Source organism: Plecotus auritus (genome assembly GCF_963455305.1).
Source record: "Plecotus auritus genome assembly, chromosome: 4".
Taxonomy (NCBI): domain Eukaryota; kingdom Metazoa; phylum Chordata; class Mammalia; order Chiroptera; family Vespertilionidae; genus Plecotus; species Plecotus auritus.
Genome location: NC_137775.1, coordinates 28037545 through 28055587, shown reverse-complemented (window position 1 = coordinate 28055587; position 18043 = coordinate 28037545). Strand labels below are relative to the sequence as shown.

At 43.0% G+C, this 18043-nt stretch overlaps 1 protein-coding gene across 1 annotated transcript; it reads left to right on the top strand.

The window, feature by feature from the left end:
* Positions 1 to 887: 887 nt before the first annotated feature.
* CITED2 (Cbp/p300 interacting transactivator with Glu/Asp rich carboxy-terminal domain 2) lies at positions 888 to 3283 on the top strand. Its single transcript, XM_080664148.1, has 2 exons — positions 888 to 1129; positions 1602 to 3283. The coding sequence occupies exon 2, from the start codon at positions 1610 to 1612 to the stop codon at positions 2426 to 2428; it is 819 nt and encodes a 272-aa protein (XP_080520274.1). The 5' UTR covers positions 888 to 1129; positions 1602 to 1609; the 3' UTR covers positions 2429 to 3283.
* Positions 3284 to 18043: the final 14760 nt, after the last annotated feature.

Genomic DNA, 18043 nt, shown 5'->3' with positions numbered 1-18043 from the left:
AAAGGTGGATCTGGGGACGAGGATCGCTGAGTTTGTTTACAGAGCAGAGACGCCTCAGCTCGGATGCCAAAGCTACCAAGAGCTAGCTGCAAAGCAAACTTAGCTGAAGCACACGTACCCCGGGAGCGGCGGGTGGGCCCGAAAGCGCGGACCGGATTCCCAATCGCAAGAATGGAGGCGGCCGGGCCGCGAGCGCGCTCGGTCCACCTGCAGCCAGTGCCGCTCCCCGCCCCCAGCTCCTGTCCTTGAAAGGAGTGAGGAAAAAATGCATCTACAAGGAGTAGATCTAGATCAGCTTACTGCTGCCCCTACAAAAACACAAAGGCACAGCCCAGGAAAGCGCGCTCGGGGGCGGGGGCATTATTTGTCCCGGGCTTTAAAACCCCACTCAGGAAAACACAGCCGTTCTCTCTGCCCAAGGAAGCTTGTGCAAAACCGGGGAGGCAGAAGGGCACTATGGAGGGCTAGGGCGCGAGAGAACCCCCTTTTCCCATAGAAGGTAGCCCAAACCGCTAGGTGAACCCGGTGGACGAGGTTGGGATGGGGGATCCGGCTGTGCGGGGGCTGGGGGAGGTGAGTTTTCCTCGCTCCTCTCCGGGAAGGCGACACCTGCGGGCTAGGAGTCCAAAGAGGATTTTCTCCCTGTACCGGGCGTGACAGGGCCGCCCCACATTTGCTGGTAGGGAGGAAACCAGAGTCTGGGGGCAACGGGGCAGCACCCTGGCCCGCTGCAGCCTCTGTGCACGTGCCTCTGGCCGCGGGGACACATCTCCACGACCCGGTCCGGCGTGCCCGGAGTTCCAGAATCCGCTTTTTGTTGCCTCCCGGCCGGGAGGCCCTCGCTCCGCCCTTCCTGAGATCCTTATATTAACTGTGGCCAAAGCCCTAAGAAACACAGCTCATTGTTGGCAGTTGCCGGGCAGTCTTGCTGAGCTGTGAGGGCAGCGGAGGGAAAATAAAGGAGAGCGGCTCCGATTCTACCCCTGCGGCCGCTGCAAGACCTCAGCGCCGACAACGCGACAACTAGCGCCCTGCACGCCAGGAAGGCCCCCTCTATGTGCTGCTGAGCCGGTCCTGGACCCGACGATCCCGCCCTCGGTCTTCGGAGCAGAAATCGCTAAGACGGAAGGTAAGCGCGCCCGGCGAAGCTGGCCGGGGCTCCTGCCAGCCCAGTCCTCCGAGGGCTGGGTTTGCCCGGAGGAAGAGCGTGAGGCGGAGCTGGGGAATAACAACAGGATGTGCAACAACAGGATGAGGAGGGCTGATTTAAAGCCTTAAGTTCGCGGCAGGGCTACGGGGCACTTCCTTTATTAGGCGACTAAGGAGAGCGGAGGGGGGTGTGGGCTCCGGTCCTCCCGCCGGATCCCCGCCGGATCGCAGGGGAAGGGGCTGTTTGTGCAGCACCCGGCTCTGTTGTGGGTGGCAGGTCCACCGTGTTGGCGACTCCTGGTGCGCTAGCTACTAGGGGGATCCTGGGGATGGTGATTCGCAGCCGACGTGTGCCCGGGGGTCTTGGGGGTCAGTGGCAAGAAAAAGTGGGGTGCGCTCTGGTGGGCGACACGTGTGGCGCGGGTGTTATCGTCTGCCCTTTTCACTTGCAGGACTGGAAATGGCAGACCATATGATGGCCATGAACCACGGGCGCTTCCCCGACGGTACCAATGGGCTGCACCACCACCCTGCCCACCGCATGGGCATGGGGCAGTTCCCGAGCCCCCATCACCACCAGCAGCAGCAGCAGCCCCAACACGCCTTCAACGCCCTAATGGGCGAGCACATACACTACGGCGCGGGCAACATGAATACCACGAGCGGCATCAGGCACGCGATGGGGCCAGGGACTGTGAACGGAGGGCACCCCCCGAGCGCGCTGGCCCCCGCGGCTAGGTTTAACAACTCCCAGTTCATGGGGCCCCCGGTGGCCAGCCAGGGAGGCTCCCTGCCGGCCAGCATGCAGCTGCAGAAGCTCAACAACCAGTATTTCAACCATCACCCCTACCCCCACAACCACTACATGCCGGATTTGCACTCTGCTGCAGGCCACCAGATGAACGGGACAAACCAGCACTTCCGAGATTGCAACCCCAAACACAGCGGCGGCAGCACCACCCCCGGCTCCGGTGGCAGCAGCACCCCTGGCGGCTCCAGCGGCACCTCGGGCGGCGGCGCGGGCAGCAGCAATAGCGGCGGCGGCAGCGGCAGCAGCAGCAGCAACATGCCCGCCTCTGTGGCCCACGTCCCTGCTGCAATGCTGCCGCCCAATGTCATAGACACTGATTTCATCGACGAGGAAGTGCTTATGTCCTTAGTGATAGAAATGGGTTTGGACCGCATCAAGGAGCTGCCTGAACTCTGGCTGGGGCAAAATGAATTTGATTTCATGACGGACTTCGTGTGCAAACAGCAGCCCAGTAGAGTCAGCTGTTGACTCGATCGAAACCCAGCGAAAGAAATCAAACCCTCCAACTTCTTCGGTGTGAATTAAAAACATTCCCTTAGACACAGTATCTCACTTTTCAAATCTTGAAAGGTTTGAGAACTTGAAAACAAAGTAAACTATAAACTTGTACAAATTGGTTTAAAAATTGCTGCCACTTTTTTTTCCTGTTTTTGTTTCGTTTTTGTAGCCTTGACATTCACCTCCCTTATGTAGTTGAAATATCTAGCTAACTTGGTCTTTTTTTTGTTGTTTGTTTTTACTCCTTATTTCCTCACTTTCTCCAGTGCTCAACTGTTAGATATTAATCTTGGCAAACTGCTTAATCTTGTGGATTTTGTAGATGGTTTCAAATGACTGAACTGCATTCAAATTTATGAGTGAAAGGAAAAATTGCATTAGTTGGTTGCATGAACTTTGAAGGGCAGATGCACAAACTCTGCCATCTCGCTTCATTTTTTTAACTATGCATTTGAGTACAGACTAATTTTTAAAATATGCTAAACTGGAAGATTAAACAGATGTGGGCCAAGCCGTTCTGGATCAGGAAAAGTCATACTGTTCACTTTAAAGTTGGCTGCCCCCCCCTCCCCCGTATGTACAGACAATAATAGGGTGTGTGGAATGTCGTCAGTGGCAAACATTTCACAGATTTTTATTTTGTTTCTGTCTTCAACATTTTTGACACTGTGCTAATAGTTATATTCAGTACATGAAAAGATACTACTGTGTTGAAAGCTTTTTAGGAAATTTTGACAGTATTTTTGTACAAAACATTTTTTTGAAAAAATACTTGTTAATTTATTCTATTTTAATTTGCCAATGTCAATAAAAAGTTAAGAAATACTTGTTTTCTAGAAGTCATTTGGGGGTGGTTGTTCCCTTTGGTGGATTTCCTTTTTTTCTCTGTAAGTTGAACACTTTATTGATGAGAGTAAGCCTTCCAAAGGGTAAATTACTGGACACTAAAACAGGTCATGATGAGCTTAAGCGGGGAGCAGGGTTTAACATAATTGGCATAATGCTTAGTTGTTATCATTGGAACATGTCTCTTGGTGTGGTTTAATCAAAAGCTACAAAGTTGTCAAAGCTTTTCTTCCCCTTAATTGCCATCAAATTCAAGTAGACCCTAGAGTTAGGTTTATTATACTAAACATTATAGATATTTTTTTCATAGTATGGAAGAGGGAAAATTAAGTGTTTCTGGCTATACCTGATTCAACTACTTCAAAGGAGGTAGAAGGGAGTAATATTCTGGGAGATGGATGAGGATGGCATTATATAGAAATCTTTATCTCTAGTGATGAATCTTACTTCTCAGCAAAAGTACTAAGGACAGGCACTCACACTGCTAGCTTAATATCTGAAATAGCTTCTGACTGGCTTATAGTTCTAAGAGGAAGAGGGAGCAGAATTATACCTTGAGGCTTTCTATTTGTTCTCCTATAATATTTAAAATTTACTCAGAGAGGTTGAGTCAAAGGTCAAATTACAGTCTTTACAAGATGTTCCCTCTCAAGCATGCCCTGTTTTCCAGAATACTGAGCCTTTTCTGTCACAGGCATTGGGTGCAAAGGACATAAGGATAAGATCATTTTAATTTTACCTAAATGGGTTACCAAGAATACATAACTTCAGTTAAGTAAGTAGATGTCAGGTTTTACCTTATATAATCAAATGAAAAAGTAATATTGTTAAAATCTCCAATTGTCTCTGTGGCAGGAGAAAGAATTTTTTGTTTTCCTAGCTTATCTTATAAGGACAACACACCTACATTAACGAGAGGGGAAAAAAAAATCTTTTGTATTTAACCTACTGGAGGAGTACAGAAATGTAGATTGAAGAAAATCTCACTATTTTAAAAGGGCATTTCATTTAGACAGATTCCAATCTTTAAGCCTATTTTATAATTAAAAAGGAGAGAAGGGTATATAGAAGCATTAAATAACAGTGGGTCTTGCAATAAAGGTTGACTCCAGTATAATTCAGATCACCTACATTCCATAATTCGATAGCCAAGGCAGGCCATTAAAATTAAGATGCACACGCCACTATAATTGACACTCCTATTAAAAATTACCTTCTAAATAATTTCTCTGAAAATACACTGTCATTGAAAACTCTTTCCACCCCATTTTAAAAGCTGATCCAGATTTCCCACATTAATAGTTAAAGCTGAAGTTTTCTTCAGCTAAGACATGTCAATACTAAATCTGCAATCAGCAGTAAATCTTACTGGCTAAGCATTTTCACCGTAAGTTTTTCTTTTTTTTCCAGAGGCTCAAGTGAAAAAATATGTTTGCATACATATTAATATAGCAATTCTAGTTCTTTTTCACTTGTGCCAGGAAAAAAAAAGGAAGCCTATTGGAGGCATTGTTCTTTTGCATAAAGAAAGAAGCAAAAGAATTGTCTGGCCACCACCCTTCACCATTTATTCTGCCAGGAAATAAGCCACAACACCTGCTCTGTCACTAAATTCCTCCTGCTGCTCTAACCCGAACACGTATGTGGAGATGCAGAGCTCAAGGAACTATTATTAGATCCTGAGCCCATCTCTGCCAGAACAGAGGACTCAAACAGAGGAGCTGGGTTGAAAGCACAATTTCTCTTCAGTACAAATACAACTCCCCCACCTCCCATTCACTTGAATGATCTCTATTTCATTAAAACTCTTTCTTGATCAACAATTGAGCAGATTCTATGTGATATATCTGCAGGTCTCTTAGGCAGAGAAAAATAACTCCTTGTTTGAACACCCTGATTAATGAAACCTGTACAGCGACCTAGATCACTGGGCTTCTGGCAGACATTTGCAAAACCTTTTGTGGTCTTGCTTCCTACTAAGTTACTTAGAGCATATGGGGAAATTTGACCTCTGTACCTTGGCTGTTTTTCAAAAAGTTCTAATACGATACAAGAGTGCTTCTGTTCTTTTAGCGGTGCCCACAAATAGACACCCCACGCTTGATTTTCAAGAAGAGATCAATGATAAGCAATAGTACATCATCATAGAAACATGTCAGAAAAATAAATATACATTAATAAAAACGCGTGCCTCTGCCTCGTGGCTGCTAAATCCTGGTGGCAGTATCTTTGCTAGAGCTGATAAAGATGTTACAGCTACGGATGGCTCTTTGAAGAACAGTTACCTAATCACCTCTGTTTATGGGGTGCTAGCCTAGAGCACTGGTACCAGAAGGCTGACATCTATTGTGAAGTTTATGGTCTCCGTGACTTTTACTACTGTAAGCTCCTGGGATAGCTATAAATTGATGTCAACATTAAAGGCCAGATCCTTTAGACCAAAATATTAATCCACTAATCTATTATGGGTGGCTGGGTTTGAAATACAAACTTTGCAGTCCTGGACCATTAGGTGTTTTCGCCCCCTTGTGGAATTTATTTAGAAGGTCAAAGGAAAGCTGTTTGCTCAAGGGGGGTTGTTTTATGTTTTATTGTTTGGTTGTTGTTTTTTTATCATTTCTGAAGACTTCATTTTCTTTCTTGACACGAACAGCATAAATTTGAGCAACAAATCTTTTATTAAAGAAAATTCCAAAATAAACACCATTTATTAAAATGAGAGTATTTTACTCACCAAAGCCCTTAACCTATGATGAAATGTGCATAATTGAGATTTGCCTCATATTTAAAACATGCATTGGCTAAGGGTGTTCTTTTTAAAAGTATAACCTGCAATGCCCTGGCCTGTCCGTTAAAGTTGACACTCCGCATTCTCACAACAGAACTGTTGATTTGGGCTAAGCACAAATAATAATGTATTTGAGGGCATGGGGCTGGAAAGGTGGAGGGAAGTATGTAGGAATGCAGGAGGCATTATCTATGTTGGAATGTGACCAAGCCACCACGGGCTCTAATCTTGTGAAAAGGGCCACAGGATGTTTAATGAGAATGAGTGTTACTGTCTAATTGAGTCAGTAGAATTTACTTTAAAATAAACTTGGCCGATAACATTGTCTCCAATAAATAAATAAATTTAGAATTCAAGGAATTTAGGACCCAAGCCATTGGCAACTTTCTCCTCTCCAACGGAACTGTTGTGCAGCACAAAAGAGGCGTTACACACAGCTTCAGAGACAGTATTTGTCACTTTGGTACTGTACCGCCATCATCCAATCGGAGCTCCCCGGCAGATTGAAGCGAGAGAACAATAGGTAGCACATCAGGTGACTTAGCCAATGAACCCCTATTATCATGTGTTCTGTTTGTCTTTTCCCCCTAGAACAGAAGGAACAATGGCGATGTCAGAATTTTAATTGCAATGGACTGGCTTAAATTACTTGACCTATTTTTATCCAGCAAGGAGAAAAATTATTCTTTTTTCCTGGCAGCCATACTTATAATTTACATTAGAAAGAGAAACATAAGGACATTTTCTATCAAATAATGTACTGTTTATAAATAATTTTTGTTTGCCTTGTAGTAAACAAGACCCATCTCTGTGAAAAAATTTTAAGACACCTAAAATTAAAAAAAAAATTTCCCCCCTCACAGGAGCATTTAAACTCACAAATAATGTTACATAGTGAACTGAAAATATTCTAAGAGCTGCTGGTGTAAATTTTTATAGTATTTTGCTATTGATAGTACAATAAAAGAAAAACAAAGAGAAATAGGTTCATGCTCTGTTGAGGAACTGAATCCATGATCCTTGGGAAAGAGAGAATATCGACCAACACGTTCCATACTTCCTGTGAACAAATCATGGCTTTTCAGTGGCAGTGACTTCTTTCCCCAAGATGAGCACTGATGTTCTCAGACCCAGTCCAGGACTCAGTGGTAGCACTTTTTGAAAACTCAGCGTGGCTAACCCAGGACATGCAGAGTGAACGAAGGCAGAGGAGAGGTGTACAATGACTATTATGATTTGCTTTAAATGTTGTTGGTGTTCATTAGGCTGAACTAATTTGAAAGATTAGTGAAGCAGAGCACAATGTGCAGCGAGGACAGTTCACGGCATTCTTGCAATTCTCCTGTGGCATTGCTAAGGTGCTCAGCCCTGAAATCCTTCCCTTTTTACCCTCTCCAAGGAGTGGCTCCTTGATTACATCTTGGTTGCTGAACAAAGCAGAAAAGGGATTCCAATTCCTAAGGAGCCTGTGATAAGGCGAGGTTAGTGAGGTGGGCATGGCAAGAGATAGGCAAATAGGCGAGTGGCTTTTGGAAAGTTAATCATGGGAGAAGAATCCTGCGGGTCCATTCTTGAAATCAGGGTGGGGAGCGAGATTTAGGCTTGAGTGAAAGTCAAACTAACAAAATTTCAGAAAAAGTCATCCAAGGGCAGCCAACTTCAGGTGGTGATATCGTTGTATGAACACTGTCAGGGACGACAGGTTAGAGCGAAGGAAATGCTATTGGGGCCATGAAGCCTTTTCTCTTTGTGTCTCCTTAGAGACTGACATAAAATGTGGCCTTGTGATTTCTTTAAGTAACCTGGCCACAGAGCTTTTTCTGGTAACCCATCCATTTTTCCCCTTGATATCTCCATTCTGACAAACACATAGTACTTAAATTATGCATAAAAAATTCTTAGATGACCTTGTAAATATTGCCCCATTACATTTATTTTGGATAACTCTATGAAGGAGGATAAGCAGGATGATCTAGTTCCATGTTTCTTCTTTTACCCAATGTGTTCAGCAAATATGTGGACAATGGGGCCAGTCAGTGAAAATTGATGGAACTGCTACGGTCCTAATATGAGCCTGAAATAAATATCTAAATATTTCATAGATCCCTGTCTGACACCATGTCTTAGGCCACTGATTCTGAGCTGGGTGGGGCCACCCCTATATAGGAGGTGGATCAGAATGGAAGAGGGTAGGATAAGCCAGTATGAAAAAATTTACTCCATGCTATTATATACTTGAGAAAGTGTTTAAATACATATTATTTCAGTAAAACATAATGTAGAAGACTTTTTAAAATCATTTTGACTAATGAGGCATAGATTTAAAAATGGTGAGAAACACTGTTAAGTCTACATGGGACTAAATCAGAGCAATTTATTCAGCCAGCATTACATAATACATAATTTTGTTGACTCCAGTTTCCTGGGGCTGGACTGATTTTGCTGAGCATCTACTATGTGGTAGGCATTTTATATACATACTCATATTTAATCCTCACAATATCCTTGCAAGTTACATATCAATATTCCAATTTTAGGTAAGGAAACTGATATGTACAGAGGAAATAAATTGCTCACAACACAGCTAGAGGAGGCTGAGTCGTTTCCCAGACCTCGCTTCTAAGACAGTGTTCTTTCTAAACTAAATTAGTCCTATTTGTAGATGTTACTGATTGTAAGATGGTCAATTTAGTAAGGGTAATTCAGGGGGGGAAATCCACTTCATTATATGTATTATATGTACGCAAATTATAAAGTATACCAACACAAATATGACATGCATATATCTACTCACACAATCACATACCGCAGCCTGTTTAGATTCACAAGATTTGGGTCTACAATTTTTTAAAGCTATTTTAAAATTCTTCCAAATTCAGTTTGGCCCCTGACAGTGCAGGGGCAGCATTGGGGGGTGAGTCTGCCTAAGCCCTTCTTAACACCTTCATCCTGTTAACACGCCAAGTCAAATGAAAGAATACTGGTGATGTAAATAGTAACTTTGGTTTTTTTCCCCTTAGTTGAATTACATATTGCTGGAAAGTACATAGTTTTTTATCAGGAATTAAGTTCAACGCCTTAGCTTTGTGACTTCTATAACCTAGTAAATGTGAATCTTAATAGCCCAATTCTCCCACGTAAGGATGTCCGCGTCACAATTTGACACAGTGCCTGGAAACAACTATGGCTTAACATTGATTATAAGATTCAGGATGATTGAAGAATATTAATATGTGAAAAAAAAAATGTACATCAAAGGATAAAGGAAGTATAGTATTTAGTTACTTTACACTTAATCTTCCTCAATCTATCTAATCTTCCTTGATGTAGGTGTAAGCCCACATCCTCTTTCTTTGGTCTTCTACTGAAATGGAGAACTTTTCCATGGTGGTGGTGGTAAAAAGAATATACATCAGGAGTGAAAACCATGGGCTGCAGGTGTAGCTCTGCAACTAAATAGCTGGGTAATTTAATCACTGTTGGCTCATGTTTCTCCATCAGTAAAATGAAGATGTATGTTTAATTAATTGTGTGTTCAAATTCTCATGAAGGAAACACAAACCCAATCCCATTATTTCCTTCCCTTGGAAAGTTGGAGTGCAGTATTATAAAAACGCCTTCGAAACCTGTTACCATTTCTCGTTCTTTTCCCAAGCCAACGGTGAGCCTGGAGATGAGCCCTAGACCTGACCCAGCCAAGCCAACTCTCCAAGGGTTGGATCGGCTCTGTAAATAGTCCCCTTCATTGCCATAATGACCACTAGGGTTGGCTACTGAGATTCCTCAATCTACAAGCAAGTAAAAAAAAATTACCACCCATGACTATTTCTAGTACATGCCATTTGCAAAACTTCGGGAGATGAAGTAACATTCTTTGCTGATGCAGTGGTTTAAATATATATATTACTTATTAATAATTTGGTCAGTTCTTCATTTCAGGTTCTGCTTTATTTTCTTACACATTAATTTCATCTTTCAAACTTCATATATATCAAACACTCAGCAAATATTTGGGTTCTCTTTTCTTCAAACATCTCTTCCTGGGCCACAATCAATATCATCATCATCATCATCACTCCTATTGTTGCTTATTTTCTCAAAAATACAATCCTATATATAATGCTGAAGTAGAGGAGGCTAGCAGGTGTTAAACACTGTAAGTTGGTACTTCAGAGTTGCCAAGCCGGTAAGAGGCACAGGTCTATGCCATTTACTTCCTTTTTCCCAACTTCCCAACACAGTCTTTTTGTTTTACACCACCATATTCTTCAAGTCTGGGGTATCAGTGATTTAGCTAGGTTGAAAACTAACAGATTAATTGAAAATAGTTACACAGAGGGAACTGTATATTATAATATATAACCACTCAAGAAATAACATTGACTGACATGTAAAAGTAATACAGCTAAAGAACCATTACAATAAAATGTTTCTTCCAGTACTTGGCCACTAGGTGTAGCTAAAGTTCTGTAAATTTGTGTTTGCACTTAGTAACCTAGAAGACTAGATTGTTATAAGCTTAAAGAACTTGCCCACCACCCCATCCCTGCCATTTGTTTTACTGAAACATAAAATATGTCCTGTGACCTATTATAACCCCTTAAATTGAAGATAAGCCAAGGACACCTTAACACATTTTGTCGATGCACCATCACTTTCTACACCCTAAGAAAAATAAGTAATAGACTAAAGGTATTTTGAGCAACTTTCCACTATTTTTCCTTCTTATCCTCCTCCCTTTTTGAAGTGTATTCATCCTGTCTTCCATTCAGTCAGATACCATTGGCTCAATTTTCTGACCTGCTGGGGACATTTATATCTTTTTTTAAAGTTGATTTTATAGAGAGGAGAGAGAGAGAGAGAGAGAGAGAGAGAGAGAGAGAGAGAGAGAGAGAGAGATGAGAGATGAGAGAGAAACATCAATTCATTGCCTTCCACACGCATCCTGACTGGGAATCAAAACTCCCACATTTTGGTGCATGGAACAACACTCCAACTGAGCTAAACTGACCAGGGTGGGGACAATTATATCTTAAGAGAGAAACTCTAAAGAGAGTACTACATTTAAGCTAAAAAAATAAGTTTTGAATGATAGAATTTGTGCATCAATAAGGAAGAGATTAGAAGGTTGCTAAATTTTTTCAACCTTTCTCTGATCCTTAAATCGTGCATCTGTCCTGTTTTTGTTACCTCTCAAGCCAGTCCTCTGCTCTTATTTTAAATACTAGAGGCCCGGTGCATGAGATTCATGCATTCGGGGGGCCCTCATCCCAGCCTGTGGCCTCTCGCAGTTCAGGAACCCTCGGGGAGTAGGCCTAAGCTGTCAGACATCCTTAGCGCTGCCACGAAGGCGGGAGAGGCTCCTGCTACCACCGCTGTGCTCACCAGCCTGAGCCTGGCTTCTGGCTGAGCGGTGCTCCCCGCTATGGGAGCGCACTGACCACTAGGAGGCAGCTCCTGCTTTGAGCAACCAGTTGATCCCTGTTCAGTCGATTTGCATATTAGCCTTTTATTATATAGGATTGGTGTTCATCAGACTTCTTACCTCATCTCACTAGTCAATTCCATCAATTTCTTAAGGATTCTGGTAGAATGCAGATCATAAGGATTCCAAAACCCCACCTCCAGCCCCAAGCACTGCCTGCTACTGAATGCACACGCGTGTGCACGCACGCACACACACACACACACACACACACACACCACGCAATGACTTCTGGTAAGTACTTAAGCACAGTATACCCAAGCTGGCATTTGTCCTCTCTCCCCTGCTCACTGTGTTCCCGTTCCAGGTTGATGGAACTACCATTAATCTAGACACTCAAGCCAGAGATCTACAAATTTCCTACATTTATTCCTCCTCACTCACCAATCTAATTGGTCAATACATTCCATAAGTCCTTTGCTTTTGCTGTCCCTCTGCCTCAAATATGTTTTCCATACTGAAGCTTCCTCAGGTCTTTGTCAGAACTTGCTTCTTCAATGATCACACTAATGAAAAGCCACCTCCTGTTTTCCCCCATGCTATTCCTATGCCTTTAACCCTGCTCATTTTTTCTTCAGAGTACAATGGTGGTTTTCAAATATGCCTGTAAAGTCTTAGACACTCATCCTTTCAAATGGTGGCATCTGGGTCTCTTCCTTAAATCTGCCAGGTAACTTTGGAGGCTGAGTCAAGAAAGACCAGGCAGCTTCCTCCTGGTTTTCTTGGGACTCACCTTTGGAGCCATGAAGGGCAATATAAGAGTCCAACCACCCTGAGGCTGCTATGCTGTGAGGAAGCAAGGCCACATGTAAAGGCCAAGGTAGATGCTTCCACCAACAGCACCAGCTGACGTTCCCAGTTCTCAGCCAGTAACAACATCCCGTGTGAGTATAACAGTGAAGAATTGTAGCCCACCCCAGCATTCTTTTGACATGGTTTCTGTAAATGCTGACTCTAATATGTAGCCTGTAGATAAACAGCTTGTCTGTATAAGAATCCTAGGCACAAACTTCAGAAGATGAAGGCTCCAACCTTCAATCATCCCAGTTCTGGGAGACCTGCTGACCTTCAATTATGTAGAACCAGGATGACATCAAACCAGGATGATGAAGGCCAGACCATCACTTGACCAGTATCAAAGTCCTTATCAGAATGGACTGTGCTAGTCTGCACATAAAGAACTTTTCAACCCTTTCCCCTTGATTTCTTTGTTCTGCTTTCCCTCACCTTCCTTATAAAAACCTCTGCCTATACTGAGGTGGAGAGAAGAGCTTTGCAACAAGAGTCCCTGATCTTCTCAGGTGAGTGATACTTGAATAAACCTCTTTCCTTTTCACCACACCTGACTCAGGAGTTTGGCTTTTGAGGTGGTGGGCAGCTGACCTCAGGTTTTGGTTACATGAGTAAATATGCTTCCATGTGCTTTAAGTCCCCAGCTATTGAGTTGTCTTCAGCTGTTGAGTTTTTCCAGTTGAGGCCCCAGACCTTAGACATGATGAAACAAAGAAAAACCAGGGTCATGGTACCCTTTCTGAATTCCTGTCCCACAGAATCCATGAGCATCATAAAGGTAAGTTTTGGGCTGATTTGATAAATAGCTGAATAGCACTTTCACCATCTCACACAATACATATTTTACTTATTTGAGTTATTATTTCTGATTTCTGTCCCTACTTTAAACTATATGCTCCATGAGAATACAAATTTTTCTCTACTTTGTTCAATGTACTTAGAATAATATTGATACATGGTAAGTGGTGCTCAAAAAACATCCTATATAATAAAAGACTAGGTGGTGTTGCGCAACGTCATCACAAGATGGCCACCCTCACGTCGTCACAAGATGGCCATCACAAGGTGGTCACCACAAGATGGCTGACAGGGGAGGGCAGTTGTGGGCAATCAGGCCAGCAGGGGAGGGCAGTTGGGGGTGATCAGGCTGGTAGGGGAGGGCAGTTGGGGGCCATCAGGCCAGCAGGAGAGGGCAGTTGGGGGCGATCAGGCCGGCAGGCAGAAGCAGTTAGGGGCAATCAGGCAGGCAGGCAGGTGAGCAGTTAGGAGCCAGCAGTCCCAGATTGTGAGAGGGATGTCTGACTGCAGGTTTAGGCCCGATCCCATAGTGATCGGGCCTAAACCAGCAGTCGGACATTCCCCAAGGGGTCCCAGAATGGAGAGGGTACAGGCCGACTGAGGGACACACCTCCCCCTCCATGCACTAATTTTGTGCACTGGGCCTCTAGTTTGTTGAATAAATGGATGAGTCTGTGAGTGAATAAATTAATTCACCATTATTATCTAATTTTTCTTTCCATTTTCCCTTCTCATTCTCTTAGTTCAGATACTATTTCCTACCTATACTGCAATAACTTCCCATCTGGTCTCCCTCCCATTTTACCCCCTACCATCATGCTTCATGCTTCAGGAAGAGTTATTTGAAAATACAGATTTGATCCTATTGCTCAGGCCAACTGAATTGGTTCATCTAGGTAGTCATGTTTATATCATAATGACCTTGTTTCCCAATGACACAATGGATTAGACAATAGGCAATGTGAAGGTTAGCACATTGGCTGGTGAGGAAAATTCTAACCAAGAGACAGAGAAATTATAGTCAGATCACAGTGATGCTTAAACTGAAATCATTTTTAGTTGAACTCTTCTGGGGCCATACTGAAGACCAGAGGAACTAGCTTGCAGAAGTCAGCAGGAGGGTAGAAAACCCGGTCAGAACAAAGCAATACTAAGAAACCATATGACCCCAAATACAGATGGAGAGAAGACACAGCTATCCTTGACAGCTTTTTCTAATTCCCCAATTCAGTACCCATCATATCTAGATGTACATAGTTCCTGTGATATATCCCCAGACTTTTATTTATTTTCTCTAATGTTTGTGAATTTAAGACCATATGATCTTGCATGTGTTCCCTCTGCCTGGAAGGCCTTCCTCATTTTCATGCTCTTGTTGAAATATCCTTCAAAATCCTTCTCTGAAAGACCTCATATGACTCCCTACTTTGTGGCAAACCTATACATTATAGATATTTTTATTTATTTGTATTTATCACTCAGTACTACAATTATTTAGTAATAAGCTCTTCTCTTATACTTTGTAATTATATCTATTAAGAAATGTGTAGCTACAAGTAACAGAGCCCTGATTTTGGCTTAAACCATAAGGAGATGTATTATCCATCTTAAGTCAATGGACAGGAAGACTCTGAGGCTGGTTAATTTACTAGTTAATAATGTCAATAGGGACTCAGGTTCTTATTGCTCCACTGGGCTACCCTCAGTGTTGGCTTTACCTTGGACCGGTGATCGGTGACATTAGCAGAGCTTATATGACGTATGGAACCAACAATGTTCAAAAGAAAGGTTGTCTCTTTCTGTGTCTTCTTTTGTTAAAGGGGATAGAAAAATTTTCACAGAGGCACTCCTTCCCTCATGTATTCTGTCACATACCCCTTTCTGAACCAACCACTGGAGCTGGTTTTACCATGGGACAGAATTAACACAATTGACTTGAACTAATCACCTGGGCGTGGACTAGGTAGATATCGGACCAGCAACTTCATCACTAGAAGAGTTAAAAAGCTTAGCTGACTCTTTCTGAAATTTTTGTTTCAAGGCATAGATTTTTTGCTAGAACTGAGACAAACTATTTTTAAAGTTTTATATTTTCAAATAAGTCTTCACATAATAAAGATGTATAGCCAACAAAATTATATTATAAATCACTCAGAGCAGGTTTTCTTGAGAAAGGTTAAAATGTCTTCTATAAATGACATTTGCTAATATAAATAAATATCCTTTTAAAAAGTATATAATCATTATGTCTTCATTTCTAGCCCTTCAAAAATTCCCCTGTTAATATGATTAATAAACAATTTCTCTGAACCAAGAAAATCATGTACATGTTGGCAGGTGATTAATCTCAGTGCAAAATGAACAAAACCTAACATTTGTGAACAAATTACTCATAGCTATATGGTTTGTTTCCATGATAAAATGCTCTGGTCCATATACTGAAGCCAAAAGTGAACATAAAATTAGTCTCGTAAGACTGAAACGGGAAATAAGAAAACTATAATATATGACATCTTTTGTTCTCTCCGCTCATTGCTTCCCTACCCTTCCAAAAAATTTCCTTTCTCCATTCCAGTCTGTATCCACATAAGAACCCCCATCATCTTACTTGACAACAATAATTGCTGCCTGGATAGACTTGGTGAACTAATCATCATACTTCATCTTCCTAGCCGCAGTTGATTGGGCCAATGAATAACACCTGACCTAATAAAACTCTTTCCACAGGGAGTTTTTACCTTGACAATCAAGTTTTAATCCCTCTCTAGAGATAAAACTATGAGCTTGGAAACTGCTTAGCCATATTTCCAGCTGTGTGAAAGAAGCTGGTCTGAGAAAAGAAAGACAATATAAAGAGACTAGAGGCCTGGTGCACGAAATTCATGCATGGGGAGGGGGAAAGGGGAGGGTTGTGTCCCTCAGCCCAGCCTGCTCCCTCTCCAATCTGGGACCCCTCGGGGGATGTCTGACTGCAAGTTTAGGCCTGATCCCACAGGGACATCCCTCTCACAATCCAGGGCTGCTGGCTCCCAACCGCTCCCCTGCCTGCCAGCCTGAGCACCCCCTAACCACTCCTCTGCCAGCCTGATCAATGCCTAACTGCTCCCCTGCTGGCCCGATTGCCCCCAACTGCCCTCCCCTGCCGGTCCGGTTGCCCCCAACTGCCCTCCCCTGCAGGCCTGGTCTCCCCAACTGCCCTCCCCTGCAGGCCTGTTCCCCCCCAACTGTCCTCCCCTGTAGGCCTGGTCCCCCCCAACTGCCCTCCTCTGCTGGCCTGGTCACCCCTAACTGCCCTCCCCTGCTGGCCTGATTGCCCACAACGACCCCCCCCTGCTGGCCATCTTGTGGTGGCCATCTTTGACCACATGGGGGTTGTCATCTTGTGTGAGGGCATGAGGGTCAATTTGCATATTATCTCTTTATTATATAGGATAAGCAGAAACAACAACAAAAAACATCTACCACCATCTGGGTCCCTGAGGTCTAGTTGCAACTTTGCCTTTCCTAAAGTTTGGTTACACGAGACAAGAATTTGTCCTGTTCCTGAACTAATTTGAGTTAGTTTCAATCATGTGAAACCAAACTATCCTCACATACATACTAACACAAATTTCATTTTCATTGTTTTTTACTGTTTCATTGAAATGTATGGTTGAGGGGAACTTGTATTTTATGCCTACATTAGTGAGTTATTTTAAAATGATCTTTTCCATGAACAATATGAGGAATTAAAGTGTCCATATTAACATTCCTTTCTTTCCTCCTTGGATAATTACAATAAGCAATGGACTCTGTGATTCCCCTTCAGGACCAAAGAGCTTATTCCCTCAATTTCTGGGAATGCTGCCAGAAGACAGCCCACAGCTGACAACACTCTTTCAGAATTACCATGTCACCTTGTCCAAGGTCACATTCCTTTCCCCAAGCAGTCTGCCTCCAATTACTGGTCAGTGTCTGAGATAGAGACCTGGCTCCCTCAGCCCAACTCAAGACAACTCTTAAAGGCCATCCTGGCTTCAGAGTTTATCCAGGCTGACTCACAGCTCATCTTCTGCCCTACTCACTACCTTCCTCTTTCTTCCATAGGCATTGCTTCCAGTAGCACGCCCCAATCAACTCCCAGCATGCCAATCTCCATCTCAGAGGCCACCTCCTGAGAAACCCAACCTGCAACACTTTTCTAAAATCATCAAACCATAAAATATTATGTGGCCCTTTAAGAAAAATTCAATAACTATTTTGAAGCATCCATCTTATATAAAAACTGCTGTTTGAAATTTTAACCCTGATATTTTGACTTTGATAAACGCTTGCTTGCTTAAATAATAAGGAAAATAAGACTACTCCCATTCCAGAGAGGCCATGAACTATATGCCCCAGATAGAGTTGTCAGTGCTGACACCAGGCCAGGCCTTGAGATATGGTCTCATGGCCCCTTCCCAGCATGTAGGCCTTCTCTCCCAGAAGGCCCGGAAGTCTCATTCCAAATTTGGGAGACAAAAGAGCTAGGAAAAGTATAAATAGAAAAGGTTTCCTCCATGTTGGGGGGGGTGCAGAATTTGAAAGGCACATTTTTCTCTGGCCCTGCACTTAATAAAATGTAACTCCCTTTCTTTAAGCGTGGCTTGGTTTTTTTCCTGGTCTTCTTTAACAATTTAATGGCTCCTTGAATTTTCCTAGCACGCTGAGAAGTATTATAATAGAGGACACAATAAAAATATATGTCATATCCTCTGCCCGTAAGAAGCTCACAGTCTCAATGGAGACATACAACCTATAAGCAGTCATCTTCATATGGCTGAGCAGTGTGCTCAATTGAAGAACTAAAAGGAAACCAAAATTGTAAACTTGTATATGTCCCACTTAATCGCATAGA